Genomic DNA, 17,369 nt, shown 5'->3' with positions numbered 1-17,369 from the left:
CAATCATGTTAGGGATACCAGATGAAAATATCATAATTTTATGGGTAATTTTGACCTCGAAGTTTTTTCGTACTTCTAATTCCAAAAAATAAATAAACAAATGTTGTGAAGATTAAATGTGGTGTACATTAATTGGTGTGATTGCGATTTGTGATTTCTTTAAATTAAAACCCATAATACATTTTATTTTACGATTTATTTACTAAACATGTTTAGTTTTGTACCACCTGCGCGAATTATAGGAGGTATTTCATTGTTTATACGCCTAAAAAGAACGGCCCATTGACATTTTATTTAACAATTTTTTAATTCCGTCAAACAAGCTAACTTTGCCTTCAGGGTAATCGCCCCAACGTGATATCAAATATTGGGGTAATTTTTACCAATATGGTATCCCCACGTTTATGACGTCATCTATGTCTATCCCTTACGGGCGCACGCATATAGCTGGTCTATGTAATGCTAGGTCTATGCTACTGACCCATTTGGATTTATCACCCTGTATATAAATGAACACTTACTTCGTCCTATGTGTAGTTACATAATTAATGTTAGAATCACTCAGTATAGTTTTTTTTAATACCACGTCGGTGGCAAACAAGCATACGGCCCGGCTGATGCGCGTTGCCGACCCTTTAAAAACCTGTACACTCCTTTTTTGAAGAACCCCATACTGTAGACCCTCGGGAAATCTCGGCAGGGAGCTCATTCCACAGCCGGAGCGTCCGCGGGAGGAAATGCTTACTAATGCTATGCTCGTAGTAAAGTTTCCTTTTATCAAACCGTATGAATAAGCAGCGGATTGTTATCGAACCGTTTCCGAAACACGAATATATCAAGGTAGATTTCCAAGAAATTGTAAAGTATTATGGAGAACAAAAGAGCGGTTTTCAAACTAACAAACAAACATGAACAGTGTAGTGACCGTTTTCAGAAATGAGTATTAAAAACTAATTCAATAGAGCAGTGGTGTGTCGCGCTCGCATACACACTTAGCCTACACCGCGATAGTACTATTATTTATTTTGTGACACCGCGAAAAACAAAAATCTAAGTTTCGTTATCTGCCTCTCTAGCGCTCGTCCATATTCGTGCTATAGAGAGGCAGATAACGAAATTTCGATTTAATTATTCGCAGAAGGCCCTCTGAGCTCTAACGCGTGTAAATTTTCGATATAATTTCCAACCGTCAGATGCGTATAAGAGAATAAGGTCCAAGGTTCACACCCAATGGTTGGGCAAGCGTTTAGATAAGCATCGCAATCTAAACGATACAACAACACGAAGGCTATTCTGTCCCACTACGGATTGGCCAGTGTTTTTGTTTTTAAAGCTCTTAGCCAGCGTTATTTTTTTCTGACTTCATTAGCAAATATCGTCATATTTCAACCAATTTACACAAAACCTTAACAAATTATAAGCCTTAACCTTCCTCAAGAATCACTGTATTCATAGTTGAAAACCGCATAAAAATCCGTTGAGTAGCTTTCACTGAAATTATTACGATTTACTTACTTACTCCTTGCTTAATAGTTGTGACAAAATACGGGCCTATAGTTGCAACCGCTGTGTGGCGCTGTCGTCGTGCACGGCCCCAATAGGTATTATGACGGACGCTGTAAAAGAAACCTTCACACTTTCAAGTAAGGTTATTTACATTAGCTCCCTTCCACCCGGGAGCTTGGCGTTTGAGTGATGTGTTTGTTAATGACATAAAGTGTTCAAAAGGTTAATAGTTGTACATAATATTGTAAGCAGTTTATATTTCACGTATTTAATAAATTGTGAGTCAAGTAACTACATTTCCCATTCCGCCCAGCCCGCTCCGTATCACGAAATATTATAATATGAAATTAAATTTTGGCTGTGGAATAGACACAAAAGCTATTTCTATAATATACTCATGGACAAATTTAGAGGAACGCAAAATAGTATTTTATACAATCGTGATATAATAGAGAGCTTTTCAGTCGAGTACCGTGTTTAAGCAACGAAGCTTGCTGAGTTGCTTAAGTTAAGGTACGAGCTTGAAAAGCTTGATTATATCACTATTGTATACAATACTTTTTCTACGAGACAAAAAAAATAATACTTTCAACTAGTAGAATCATACAACCAAACCAAAAGTATACAGCTAAGATACGCGAGCTGCCGCAGCCCGCGATACCTTCATCCTCGTACGCGCCCCGGCCGCCGGGTTGGTCAACGACACCTCCTCGTAACTCATGAGGCCCTGGTACCTGCTCCGCGCTAAATTCAATTTTAAGACCGTTTTTTCTCGATTTTAGCCACCGTAGCCTATGGAGGCTACCAAGCAACGCTAAGCGGTTTTCGTAGGGTATGGATGTTGCTATATGAAGGATGTCACATGCGCGTTTCTGACTTATGAAGCAATTGTTTCTACTACAACATAAAATAAAATGTTTTTGTTGGCCAACCAATCACAAAGCAGATGCGACGCAGCAGCGTGTTTAAGTAGGCTAATTTGCATTAATTTGCATTAAATCCAGTTTCCTTAAACAAGAAATATTTTATCGAAATGTATGAAGTTCTATTTTCAAAATTTTTATAATTGACTAAACCGTAACGATAAAATTCTTATGCTTGAGTCGGAAGTGCCATAGACTATCCAACGTTGAAAAGAGTAACGTTGTAGTGTTGGATATGAAGTTGTAATACACAGATTATATTCGACGAGTAGAAAGAAAGGTTTAATTACTGGATTACATACAGCACCTAGTCATTTTAAAATTAGTATATAAATAAACTTTTTTTTTAGCGTTTAGGGTCTACAGTATGGGGTTCTTCAAAAAAGGAGTGTACAGGTTTTTAAAGGGTCGGCAACGCGCATGTAACACCTCTGTATATAAATAAACTTTTTTTTAGCGTTCCTCTAAATTTGTCCATGAGTATATTTTAACGAAGTTTAAATTATACATTCTATTTCCAAACCCACCTATCGTTTCCTTATTAACATCATGGCACGTACCACTTTCGCTCAACACAGTAAAAATAAAATCCGTATACATGACGTACATACTCTTTTTCGTTGCTCCCGACTGGCATATTTTCTTGTTATTGCATACTCCATAAATGTTGTAAAACTCATATTTCGTTAAATAAGCCGGTAAACTGAATAGCGCTAGATAAAACGCCAAAATACAAAACTTTCCATTGTTTTTAGAGATGCCTTAAAAATACGAAACGCCGACGAAGTCTTCTCGATTACCCTACCAATACAAAGCGGATGCCCCACACAATAAAGCCGAGATATTACCATTTTTGCGTGACAGGAGTTTAGCTTATTTCAATTCAAACAAGCGGCAACGGGGATATTATATTACCTTGGCTATGCTAACAATGCTGTTATGACGTGAGTGTGGAGAAACTCACAATATAATTTATATTACGTTTGTAAGATAAAAAGGAATGGAACTATCCTTGTTAAATACTATTGAAACTAGACGCAAGAAAATAATTTGACATATTCATGATGCGATATTACCATTTATTCAGAACTATTTAAATTTAATGTATGGGAATTAAAATAAACATCTATCCTGAGGGAACGATGCAAGATAGGAGCAACGGCCGCTAAGTGGAAAATCACGGCGGGAGAAGCCCTCAAAAAGTTAGACCGACGATTAGTTTAAGATTGCAGGAAACCATAAGATGATATGACAGCAATGCTCCAACGATCGTTGTGGAGATTCTTGGAGAGGCCTTTTATCTACCTATCCAGCAGTGGTCTTTCTGATCATATGATGATGATAACTCAAATTGTAGCCAAGATTGATGTGCAGCGTATGGTTGGAATGTAAACTAACTGGCTGTTATCTGGATGGAGTCCTAATCGGAAGCGACACGAATTTAATTACTGAGCTGTCAGCGGGCATGTATCCATCTCAATTAGGCCCGGCGTGTACTACGTGCGTCTCTATTGATAGAAACAAGGCAAAACAGCCTCAAATTAGACTTGCATCATAAACCGTATTATGGGTATCAAACGGCGCAGTACTGAGCAAATTGAGACTAATAATGACTAACACATGCCGTAAAAGGGTTTCATAATGATAATGCTTGTTTACTCGTTTGTAAATGTATACATTAATCATTGTGTCAATCAGGATCAGTCATGTGCCGACAAGTCAAGTCAACATCAAGTCAGTCTAATTTTATGTTTCAAAGTTATAAATTAGCAACAAGGCAAATTACAGGATTAAAACTAAAAATTAAAACGAATCAAAATATCAATAAAAATGATATATGTATGTATGTTTTTTTTTCTTAGAACGCCGTATGACTGATCCATGTTCTTTCACTGATATGTGTTAAATTTGTTAAATATCAAACGGTATCGCCAACACCATCTACACGAGTATAGGCCAAAGGTATGGCGCCATCTATTGGAGAAAAAGGAGAATCAAATTTTCTTGATATTCTGAGGCACGTTTTTTCCTTAGACTTTACTTACTTAATACGGAGTTACATATATCTTTGCTAGACATATGTTCAAATAATATTTAACGCTATTTACATTAATGATTATTCTCACTGGTGGTTGTAAGTCTATATTCAGGCTCTGTTAAATTTTAAATCACATTTAAAATCGGGTCTATCGCGAATTTATTTTGTTACCTTTATTTACCTGTTAAATTAAATTGCTGGTTTACGGAAAAGCAATATACAAAATATAATACCGCTTGAGATACAAGGCTCGGCGTAGCCCGGGGCAAGTCGCGGGCGTCGCGGCCCGTAGCTCCGTGGGTAAGCTACGTCCTCTATTGTTATTGCATGTGGAGATAAAGATAATATTCTCATCCCGATGCTTTACGTTTGCCCCTACGTTTATTATAATAATATTCCTTGTTCATTCATAAATAAGCCTCTAAAAGTAATAAATAACATAAACAAACGAATTTTAACTAAAATAATGTTGACGAGTGCTATAAACAATTAGTTTATTTTTAATTAAACCAACATAAATTGTCAATTAGCTACATATTTAGTAAGATACCGAATAATCATAAAATCTTATACAATCACTAATTCAAATAACTTGTCATTTTACTATTTATTGGTTTACATTAGATTTCGTACAATCACGAAACTTGGTATATGTTGTTGTACTTTACACTCGTTAGATTTAAAATCAAAAAAATAAACTAAAGATCTTCAAGGCTGAAAAATAAAGTTAGTAGTGCCTTGATGATTACCAGTTCTTTGATCTGGGCCAGAAACAAAGATAGATATAACTCCGTAATAGATGGATACAGTCTAAGGAAGAAACGTGCCTCGAAAATCAAGAAAATTTGATTCTCGATCAGAGGGCGCTACTAGCTTTGGCCTACTGTCGTATAGATGGCGTTGACAGTTTCGTTTGTTATTTAACAATTTTAACGTATATCAGTGAAAGGTGAAAGAACATGGGTCAAAATCATAAAAATAATTAATGCAAATAAAAAAAATCATTTATCCATATTTAAATACATTTTATCGTATTTTTATAAATCTTCATTTTTAGTTTTAAAGTGTGTCGACAGATGACAATGAATTTACTGGGGTAACAAAATTTACTATGACAGTATAAGTATAAGTTACTCTATGGCCAGAAATGTTACTTTTGACAGATGTCAGATCAAATCCATAACAGTTTCAGGACAAACATTTAATTCAGAACCGAACTCTAGTTCTAAAACAATTTTTATTGCATTCGTTATTGCCCGTTATACTTATTGACGTGTTGTACACTAGGGATGTTACGGAGCTCCGTTTCCGGTTCCGTTAAGTCGAAACTTCCGATTGGTATTACACATCCGCTTCGGTTTCGGTTCCGATACTTTTGAATCGGAAGTTATATCTTTTAACCTAATATCGGATGTCAAAGCTTAGCGCGGCGAACATCAAAAACAAACAGGTTTATAATATACCTGTCATTCGCTCGTTACTCGTTAGGTATTGAACTAAAAAAGTAAAAATACGTATTTATTTAAAAATTAAAAATTCGTGTTCGTTCAAACTGACAGTGCTGATTCAGGCTCGGATTCTGGTTCCGGTTCCGATTCCGTTTCTGGTTCCGATAAACTAAATTTAAAACATCTGGTTTCGCTTTCGGTTCCGATAAAACATCCCTGTTGTACACGTAGGTAATAAGAAGTATATTCCAGTCGATGTCCGGTTGATCCTATGATATTGTTACAGACCGGCTGGTGGAAGGCGAGCACATTGTGAAGCACAGCACGTCCTCGGTGGACACCGCCGCATGGTGAGAATATCCCCGCTTTGTCACTGCTCTTGTTTACTCTATTCATATTATATTCGGTCACGTTTTATGGACAATCGTCTGCAATTTATACGTTTGACGAGGGCTTCTTCTTTTAACTCGGACCTACCCCACACTTGACATAAGAGCAAGGATTGGAACATATTTTAATGCGACCTATTTACCTACATTGAACAAGTTTCGCACCAGTGGCACAAATTATTGACTATCAGCTTTTAATACCTATTCTAAGATTTCTAAGATAAACGCTTCTAGGTTATTTTTGTGGTTATATATACGATCTAACTGTCGTAAGATAAAATAACTATTAAAACTTTGTAAAGTGCTTAAAACTTAATCCACCGAGACTACTTACATTTAACTTTCGAGCGCATCAAAACTTTTATAACTTTAATAATCAATTACGTTTGTGTCAGTTGTACCTTACTCGAGAGACATACAAGTCAATAAACTTAGGAAAAGACTATGTAATTTACGAATTCGTATTACATTACAATTATTCACATCATATTTACAGAATAGGTATTGTAAACCAGAAATAAAATGTAATAAAGACTTGTCATAATAATGTTTCGGTAGCTCACTGCAATGCCAATCTAAGTTACATGTTACAACATTTTACCTCCACAATTTGCTGATAGTATTGACAGTCAAACAAACAACTGAAATTCGGATTGCGGATCGTATAAAATAAAAACAATACCTCCTGTATTCAGAACTGACAAAACCAGATTCATCCCGCGCTTGCAGAATTGCTATTATGTATTTGCTTACTAGGTACCAACCGCTGGCCAATACTGTGCATTGTTTCAATAACTTTATTTGAATTGATGCATTATCGGGAATCCTTTAAGTCTATGTAGAATAGTGACGAAGTTTGAATTCATTCCAAATGCAATAGGTATTACTAATGGACCTCAACGTTTTGAGCTCGTAGTTTTTACATTATACCTATACGACATATCCACTATTAAACTGAAAAATATGGTATACGTACTTATTCTATGCGGTTTGCCAAACCAAGCACCACTAATGAACCCGTAAAACAATATCGTTCATATAATATACATCAAGAAATAATCTCATTTATTCGTTCACAAAGCACAATCATTTCGAGTTGTTCTATGCTTTATTATGGTTACAATAACCCCGGATCACCTTCCATATATGGTGTTCAATAATTAAAAGGAGTACAAACTGCATGAATTTTGGACCGTTAAACTCATAAAATGTTCCAAGTCGTCAGCCGGCACGATTTATACTGCTCATCAATATTCCTTAAATAATAAATACTGCGGCCGTTTAGAATACAGCCAAGATAAAATGTATTTTAGTCTAATAACCATTTTAGGGTAAATAATTAGTTACAATAAATAACGTGGCCTTAAAATAATATTTAGGTAGGTATAAAGGATACTTATTTAACGTTTAAATTGAATAGATTTATTGTTATGCTACAATTCCTGAACACTATTTTATATCCGTTAGCAATAATTCAATATAATATTAAGTAGATGTTGCATCCAATTATTGTGCAATGCCGGATGCTGCCCTAATAGCCAATTACCTTACTACTATTGACCCGGAATCCTCTTATATGTTACTGGCTACGGCGTCTTAGAGGTAACAGGCGTTAACATCGATATTTGGAATTGTTCTACCGTATCCTTTATTTAAAGGTACACTACACACATATTATACACGAGCGGCATCTTGTAAAGATTTTATTTTTAATTCAGTAGGTGCCTAGTATTGTATACTGTACATCAGATAAGCATATATCACCTATCAACAAGCCTCTCGTATACATTTTTAAGTTTCACACATGAACTTCGTGACCTTTGACGTAACAGTATATTACATACCTAGGGCAGTAAAGTAAGAAATGTCTGAGTTCACATGTAATCGTGGGCCGAGGGGAAGCTGAGGTGTAGGTAAATACTATTTTCCTGTTCGACGGAGCTGGAAAACGGCAACTTCGTTTAGCGTAGCGGGCCGAAATTTAACGTTTTCCGCACGGAGAACGGAAAAATTATATAACTCGGCGCTGCGATCTATCTAAATTAATATATTAATGATCATATATTTGGCAGCCTTTACTACATGCGACTGGTGTGGCGAGGGATCGGTTCGGTAGAGGAAGGCACGGTGGGCAGCGGTATGAGATTGCTCGAAGCCGCGTGCGCTACTGCGTTGCACTACGCCGACTTAGTGCACGGCGCGCTTGCAGACCAGGGCTACTATGACAACCACGGTAAGTTGAACACCTGTGCTACATGAGGCTAGTATGGCGAGGGATCGGTTTGGTAGAGGGAGGCACGGTGGGCGGCGGTATGCCATTGCTCGAAGCCGCGTGCGCCACCACTGCGAACGATACAGTCCTTACCGCATTGTTTTTTGTGCCTGCTTGTTTTTTTAGGACCACTGACAGATTTATAACCCAAGATTTTAACAACGACCATACTAACTAATATTGCAGTTCAGTCATGAAAGTTGTAATGGACGTATATATATTATTTATTATGCGAAACTTCGTGATTTAAAAACATATATGGTCACAAATGGTCATGTTACAACATTGGTACACGAGCAGTCAAAATTTAGTGTCGAAATGCGTCCTTGTACTGCATGGTGCAATCGTAATAACATAACCAACACATGATTAGGACAGCCGCCGCAAGCTACGGCGTTTAAGCAAACTGCTTTGTAACACTATCAACACGCCTTTCACTCCATTTGCGGCAAACTAGCCAAATGATGCGCCAACCACAATAGAACAGCAAATATCATGCTACAGTACATTATTCTACAATTTCTACAGTCAGGAAACAGGAAATTTACCAACCGGGTAAATGTATTATAATTTCTAAATATTATTATAAAATACAATAAATACGAAACTTAATTAATGAAATGAGATAGGTACCTAATTACTTAGTTCACAGAATTACAAAAAAGTAAATCTTATAAAATGTTAAAATTATTCATACGTTACGACACACGTGCGGCACGTGGCTTTATCATAACAGCTCCTGGGCGTGTGTTATTGTATATGTTACAAAGATCACTTTTGAAAGTCCTATTAAATCGAGCATAGCAATAAAAATTATTCGCGCTTACAGAGTATTCATAAAGTATGAAGATTTTTTTTTTAATAAAACAACTTTCGTGATATAGGCCTCTGTGCGCGCCTTTCTAAATGAAAAACATGCGTCTGTGTAGGAAAAATTAAGTATGGGAACCGAGGACTGTTTGCTCTCGACGGATTCTATGTGAGGTAGTCTGTGGTATGTTAGCGTTACAAACGCGCTACTGCTGTATCATGTTACCGCTTACCGCCGATTAGCTTGTAAATTTTCAGATATGTAACATAAACATGGAACGTTCTAATGTGTTACTTCACCTTACTAATTACTTGAGGTCTAATCAGTCAAATACATCTGAAACGTGTAAAATACTAGTTGTGCATTAATTCCTACAGTGGCTTCAGGTCATATAGTTTCCATAGGTAGATAGGTATGTGTAATTAGATAGACAGTGATTACGTTACTATTTACTAATGTATCGACAAATTATCGAAGAAAATTTTCGATACATTTGACTCGTACCTATTTTGTATCAATAAAATAAATAAATACGTAACTTTTTAATGTCGTTGTCTCCTATTCAACGGCTAAAGTCGAAGCGAACAAAAGAACAAACTTTTCTTTTATGCATAGATGCCTAGAACTTCTTCATTATTAAGGCGGAAAAAGAAAGATTTATTCAAGTTAACCGTAGCTTTGCACTGCGGATTTATTTTACATTTTAAACCTTTAAGGATTCCCACTTAGTTGGTATTAACATCAAGATAATGTTAAGAAAGCTGTGGATTACAAGGATAATTTGTATGCAGGTCAAAACAAAACGATGGAGGAGATATGCACAATCGTGAACAACTTGGAGTACGTGCGCCGCTCGTTAGCCGAGTACGACGATGAACACATGTAAGTGCGAAGTGGCGCAAGTGCGCTTGTACAAATGTACAGTCGCCATCAGATATATCGGAGCGGCCAAGGCGCTCACAAATATCTGAACACGCCTACAGGCGTGTTTAGATATTTTTGAGCACCTCGGCCGCTCCGATATATCTAATGGCGACTGTAGGTAGGTGGGAGCGAGGTACACGCCGTACACGCTTGAGTACAGGCAGTACAGCCAATGAATAGGTATGCGAGTATTTGTGATAGAATTAAGTGGGTAGGAATTTGTGATTTAACGAGTAAGAATACCTATTATTTAGAGCAAGAATAAATGTACGAGTAGTTTAAAAATAAAAAATTGTAAAGTCAATTAATTCGACCCCTTGCCTTGTGTCTTGTCACTAAGTCGACATCAGGTATACATGCCACTTACTTCAATGTCCTGGACTAGGCATGATTGCGTTTACAAATACTCTAGACCGGTCATCAAAGAAAGGTCAAACGTAGGCAAAGATTTGAACTGCAAAAATTTAATTCTGCTGAATGAATTGAGAAGATATTTTATATCTCACATAAATAATGTACCTTCCTGAAACTCACTCAATTACAGGAAAATTAATTATAAATATACTTTCAGGCCGGATTTAATTGGTGTTATATCACAAATCGTTAATTGCTTTTACCGTAGGTATAAAGTGAACAGTTGTATAGATATTTGCCCTGCAGACCAGGCGTATCATTGATGGCTTATGGCAAAGATAGATATAACTCCGTAATAGATGGATACAGTCTAAGGAAAAAACGTGCCTCGAAAATCAAGAAAATTTGATTCTCGATCAGAGGGCGCTACTAGCTTTGGCCTACTGTCGTATAGATGGCGTTGACGGTTCCGTTTGTTATTTAACAATTTTAACGCATATCAGTGAAACAACATGGGTCAAAATCATAAAAATAATTAATGCAAATAAAAAAAATCATTTATCCATATTTAAATACATTTTATCGTATTTTTATAAATCTTCATTTTTAGTTTTATAGTGTGTCGACAGATGGCAGTGAATTTACTGGGGTTACAAAATTTACTATGACAGTACCGCTCTAGTATAAGTTACTCTATGCTTATGGCTTTATCCACGTGACAAAAGAAGTGTCTCGAACTTTTTGACACCACGTGGTTGACACAGACACTGTCAATATCACGCTGTCACATAGACAAATACGACCATCATATCTGTACTGTAGGCCGAGCACATGATTGACGCGACAGTATCTCGCCGCAAAATAGACTACCCGTCTTTTACTAACTATATGAATTAAAGGGGGACGGGTAGTCTATGTCGCGGCGAGATACTCTCGCGCCAATCATGTGCTAGCCCGGCTGCTGAAGTAAATAATGATTAACTTTATTATTATTTATTGTACCAACTTAAAAACAATACTTAAGTAGTAATATAATTATTAAAACTACTAATTGTACCTACATAATATTAGTATCAATTATTCGTCTTTGGGCTTACAGCTAGAGTAACAAGAAAGTTAAAGACATACCTAGAAACAGTGATCCAATTAAAAGTTTCCATAGGTAGAAACACATGCTCGCATTTCCACACACATAGCATACCAAAGCAACAATAGCGCCTATTAAACAATTAGTAGTATTAGTTATTACACTCATATCCAGAAATAAAGAAAGTACTTAAATTGACAGTTGTGATGTACCATCAGTAAGCTGCAGAATTAAGCTCTTAGTTTACTCTGCTCAGACTGCAATGGCAATGGTTTATTATGTCACTTCCACATTTCGTCTCGTCAAAGTCGGTACAGTGAAACCTAGCTTGGTCCGACTGGGAACATACCTACTCATGAGCTCAACATTTATGTCATAATTTCATATGCGGCATATGCTATCCAATGTTAAGGGCTAACGACGAAAGCGCGCGTCAGCTAGTGCGCGGGGCGCTTGGCACGTTGGACGCCCGCGCGGCGCGCGCTGCGGCGCCGCTCGCTACACGCGCTCGCCCGCCTCTTCGTAAGGCGGTCTTCCACCTCGCCTGGTCACCGGATACTCTGCCTACGCCGCAGGTAAATAAACCTTTAACTTGAAGATGCTTTATTTTCGTCGGAAAGATGTGTCTACTTATCCCGGAAATTAATTACAAAATGTCTTCGGCACTCGAGCTGTAATAGATTCTGTACTTACTCACTTACTATGTTGGCTCTATAATACAATCACATAGCAAACAGCTTTTCCATCGGTATCTGAGCGGTGACCGCGACTTGCTGACAGTGGAACCATCGGATAGCCACTGCCTTATTCGACAGTATTTCTCTTACCTACTGCAACTCCCAATGTCGCCCTACAACATTTACGAGTAGAATGTTATAATAACAGGCCATAACCCCACTGTTGGAGTTCCTGGACCAGCATCTCTCGTCCCTGAACACGTGGCTATTGCCGCGCGCATTCATCCGAGCCCTAGCCGGCTGCTGGAGCGCCGTGCTGAAGGAGGTGTCATCTCAGGCTGACGCCGGTGGCGCCGAAAGACCGAGGGTTTACCATTCTAGGCTGCGGGAAGCGTTAGACTTGCTAGCAGAGTTTTTCCACGCCGAAGGAAAAGGTAAATTATTTAAAGATTTGGCATTAGGTAATAATTATGTGTTTTTTCTTATTTAGTTCAGTAAAATATGACAGCTTTAGTCCTCTTGTTTTTTTTTGTGTTATCATTTATCAAGGTGCTTTGATTTGTTAAGACCAAATTTTGACTTAGACTTTGTTTAGACCATTTTGACCGTTCCACGATTTTTTGGTTTTCAATAGGATTACCAATGTCGGAAGTTCACAACGCAGATTGGGGAAAGGTAGAACAAAGAATGCAGTACCATCAAGCTCCGACTGATGAGCTGCTTGAGCTCTGGCTTGCAGACAGACTTACAGAACAGATTCGGACACCACTGCCATCGCCTTACGGATCAATATTAGTCAGGTATGCCACTATTAAATAATAATAATAAAAAAACATTTTTAATTAAATGTTTTATCGCTGACTGTACTTTTCTCTAAACAGTCAACTTAATACTCATCGATTCTAACAAACCCAAAAACCATGGAGTTACGTTGTTTTTTTTTCAATCTGGTTTTTATTGAGGCATGAAGTTACGTTATTTTATCACAGAGTTCCTAATTTCCTATGGCCACCTCCGGTCTCCATCTGACTATTTACCCAACTTACATAAGTACGTGAAGTTTCAGCTTTATCGAATATTGGAAAGTGGGTTTAATTTAGCTTACAAGCTTTGATTACATACAGACAGCAGGACAGGTGAAAGGAAATAAAAGCTTGTAATTAAAACTTGATTTTGATCCCTTGCTGAGCAAAATCCTGTCCGAAACGCATTGCTCCACTGCAATTTTTTAAAGTATAGCTACCATGAGATATATATAGGAGCGCCCAAGGTGCTCTCAAATATCTAAACACGCCTCTATTAGCAAGGCGTTAGAAAGAGTGTTCAGATATTTTTGAGCACCTCGGCTGCTGCGTTATATCTAATGAAGACTTTCCGATGCCAATGCTGAGGCAGTGATCATCATTACCACCAGGAAAAGGGCTGAATGCATGCGAAGGGCTAAAGTCGATCATATTTTTGTTGGAATTCCTGTATAATGAATCCAAAATGGTTTAAATATTTATTTATAGGGTATACTTCAATCATGACTCATTGTCGGTGGAAGTGCTATCAGCTCGTGATGTCATACCATTGGACCCCAACGGTCTGAGCGACCCATTCGTCGTTCTGGAACTGGTGCCTAAGCGAATTTTCCCCAAAGCTCACGAACAAACTACTAATGTTCAAAAGGTTAGTCACTTTATTTTTACCGATCTAAAAGGTTTTCTAAGAAACCCAATTAAATCCAACACTAGAAGTGACTTATGAATTAGTAACTTTAGATAGCAATCTAAACTTAATAGTGTCAAGCCAGTTAGATATTTATTAAAGGTTTAAGCTTCCCTGTCTAACAAATAAATAGAGCACGATTTCCGATACCGCAAATTATATGTGATTCTGTTACTAACCGACGTTACTTAAAATATAGTTTATATTAGTGGTAGCGATTATTTAATAATTGGTTAGGCGCAAACTGGTAGGCATATTTTTCCCCTTTGTCTAAGTCCAATAAATATAATACATACCATATTATAGTAGTACGACGTGACGTGACAAATACGCAGTGATTGCCAAGTGCGTCGCGATTTTAACATACAGTATGCCGCATAAACGCAGCATGACCGTAGGTAAATTAAGCTCTAATGTGTTAGGTTCCTTATCCTGTACATTGTGCAACATGGGGCGTAAGTTAAATATTGCAAACGAGAGTATAATTAAATCGCGACGGCTTGCCGGAGCGATTTATAGACTCGAGTTTGCAATATTATTACGCCCCGAGTTATCCACAATGTTTTTCATCACACTTGCAATACAAAAATGAATTATAAAGACAAAAAACTGTTAATTATAATTAACAGTTTAAATACTAAAGTATAGTATAGTTGGTATAGTTTCTAGTATTAGTACTAGAAACTTCATAACTCCCAAGGGAAAACGCTTTTTCTATAGTTCCCGCTAAGCCTGCGTGCAATTCCACATTTATTGAGCGAGTGTGATTAAAAAAATATTTCCTGTAGTTACATCGAACTACTTATACACAAATTAATTTCGTAGAAAACCCTGAATCCAATATGGGACGAGTGTTTCGAGTTCGCGGTGTCGCTGGAGTCGTGTCGGTCGCCTAAGGCGGCTCTGGCTTTGTCCGTGTGGGATCGAGACGTGCTCACCGCTGACGACTTCGCCGGCGAAGCCTACGTGTCCCTCTCGCGGATTCCTGGCGTCAACAGCAATGCTCCTCCTGACCCGCTGCGTCCCATTGAGCTGCCTCTCATGCAGCTACATGATAGAAGTAAGTACCTACGGCTTTGAATTTTGGAAATATTGGCAAATGACAGTCGGCCCAAATCGAGCAATGCTTATAAGATGTCACAGCGATACGATACCGATCTATCAGTGTCAAAAGTGAAGTTTTTTTTTTGAAGAAATGTCACTTTCGACACTAAAATTGCTAATTAATAAGTTTATCAAAAAATACTTTTAGTAGAACGGTACCTTTTATTGCCAATTTTGCTTCTCTTTCGAGGCGATTCTAACGAGCTCAAATCGGATGAGTTTGACTTTATTGGATTTCCATTGATGTTACCCTAATACTACATTAACATCGAACTTATGCGAATGTGTTAAATTTCAGCTCAATCGGAAACCAAGAAGTGGGCAAATTCTGATTTGTAATATTTGGTAACAAATGACAAACAAACTCCGATTAAAAGTACCTTTTTTTTTGTTATTAAGAATCAGTAGGCTTAACTTTAAACGTTTACTTGATGCATTTTTAATGTGTTTAAGGAATCAATTCAATACTATTTTTAAAATGATGCCATAATGTACCATGCGTTCTTTCAAAAATATTCAGCGCGATTACGAAACCGCACAAGATGATTTACAAACTTAGGAATAATTTACCACATGCCTGAAATTTTACTCGAACGTTATATACTTACTTACTGAAGCTTCTGGAAAGTTGACAGGAAACATCTTTTTCATAAAAACTAGAGCGGCAATATATTGATTTCATGTATAGCTGGTCAAGCAAATCTTGTCAGTAGAAAAAGGCGGCAAATTTTAAAAATGTAGACACGAATATCGTCCCATGGAAAATTTGAATCTCGCGCCTTTTTCTAAATAAATAAATTTTTGACGTATCTTAAAGTTAGAATCAGGCCGATTAGCAAACAAATCACGTCGCAGTCGCAATACGTTACTAATTTTGCGAGTTTACGTACCTCAAAATAAGTGATTCCGTTATTTTATTTTATTTTTAAACATGTTAATATGTGTATTACAATTGTTTTTTACAGATCACCCTATATTACAAATTTTGGAATCGCGCACCACGGACAAGGTTGCTATAGACTTCGTCAAAAAACAAAAATTACGATTTGCAGAGCAGTAAAATAATATGAAAACATTGTCAATATTATTTTGTTATTTACCAAATGAAGTTAATTTTATTGAAATTTCTATTGACGCACAACGTCCATTATAATGTCGACAATATATTAAGAATATTTTACAAATTTTCAATACTTATGAGATCATATTTATTTATTTATATAAATATTTATAGATTAGGGGAAATAAATGGTGGGTTGTATTTTAATACGTCTACTTAACTGATTTCTAGACCTTTTTAGTTGCAGCTTGATATTTTAAAAGTTAGTTATGAGAAATGTTGTTTTTACTTTAATAATATACGTTTGTTATAGTGGTTGATAGAAAACCCAAAGAAAAATGGTAGTCTGCGCTTTACTTCCAAGTATGCGTTGTAACTGTAACGATTGCCCTAAATATTTGCCAAAATTGTATTTTTCTTTTTTCTTTGTTATTCCGTTCCTACTTATGCAGAGATGTCGAGCGCATCAGTATTAATGTATTATAAACTACAAAGACTGTGTAATTCTTCATTCACGAGAGAATTTTACTGTGTACGTGTACCTATAATTAGTATGCACCCTCGGAGCTTATGTACCTAGTCGTAGTATCTATTAGAATTCCTGACCAAGTACTTTAAGACTCGTCGTTAGACATTTCACTACCGGTTCTTTAATATATACGCGCTTTACATTATTTACATCTACAATGAACACTACAGGCACTTCATGTTATTATACACAAACTGCACTGAGCTTGATACGCATAATTGTGGCTTCCTTCCATATTTGGTCACTTGAAATATCTATTTTATTACGCACCGTTACTCTTAAGTGAACCATTCTTCAAATATGTATGAAAAGATTTTGAGCAAACTCCGCTTACTTAAATAATAATAAATACCTCCGCATGATCCACGCAAAAAGAGCTTTGTATCACACGTAAAATATCTATCCGTCATTGTAATCTATAAAAATGATTATTTACATTGTCTTGACGACTGATTTTCATCGTTAGTGTAATTATTGTATGAAGATATTCAAAATTTTATAACTATATGTGAAAATTGTTTATTGCGTATGTATACA

At 36.8% G+C, this 17,369-nt stretch overlaps 1 protein-coding gene across 1 annotated transcript in view; it reads left to right on the top strand.

The window, feature by feature from the left end:
- LOC134745205 (BAI1-associated protein 3) overlaps nt 1–17,077 on the top strand; it is an 85,950-nt gene extending 68,873 nt beyond the window's left edge. Inside the window, exons 16-24 of the mRNA XM_063679202.1 lie at nt 6,202–6,265; nt 8,377–8,537; nt 10,179–10,269; nt 12,165–12,327; nt 12,638–12,863; nt 13,064–13,229; nt 13,941–14,100; nt 14,965–15,199; nt 16,209–17,077. Of these exons, the coding sequence (XP_063535272.1) occupies nt 6,202–6,265; nt 8,377–8,537; nt 10,179–10,269; nt 12,165–12,327; nt 12,638–12,863; nt 13,064–13,229; nt 13,941–14,100; nt 14,965–15,199; nt 16,209–16,303 (1,361 nt within the window). The 3' untranslated portion in view covers nt 16,304–17,077. The remainder of the gene's footprint in view (nt 1–6,201; nt 6,266–8,376; nt 8,538–10,178; nt 10,270–12,164; nt 12,328–12,637; nt 12,864–13,063; nt 13,230–13,940; nt 14,101–14,964; nt 15,200–16,208) is intronic.
- Nucleotides 17,078–17,369: the final 292 nt, after the last annotated feature.

Source organism: Cydia strobilella, chromosome 11, assembly GCF_947568885.1.
Source record: "Cydia strobilella chromosome 11, ilCydStro3.1, whole genome shotgun sequence".
NCBI lineage: Eukaryota > Metazoa > Arthropoda > Insecta > Lepidoptera > Tortricidae > Cydia > Cydia strobilella.
This window is presented reverse-complemented; position numbering and strand designations above follow the sequence as displayed.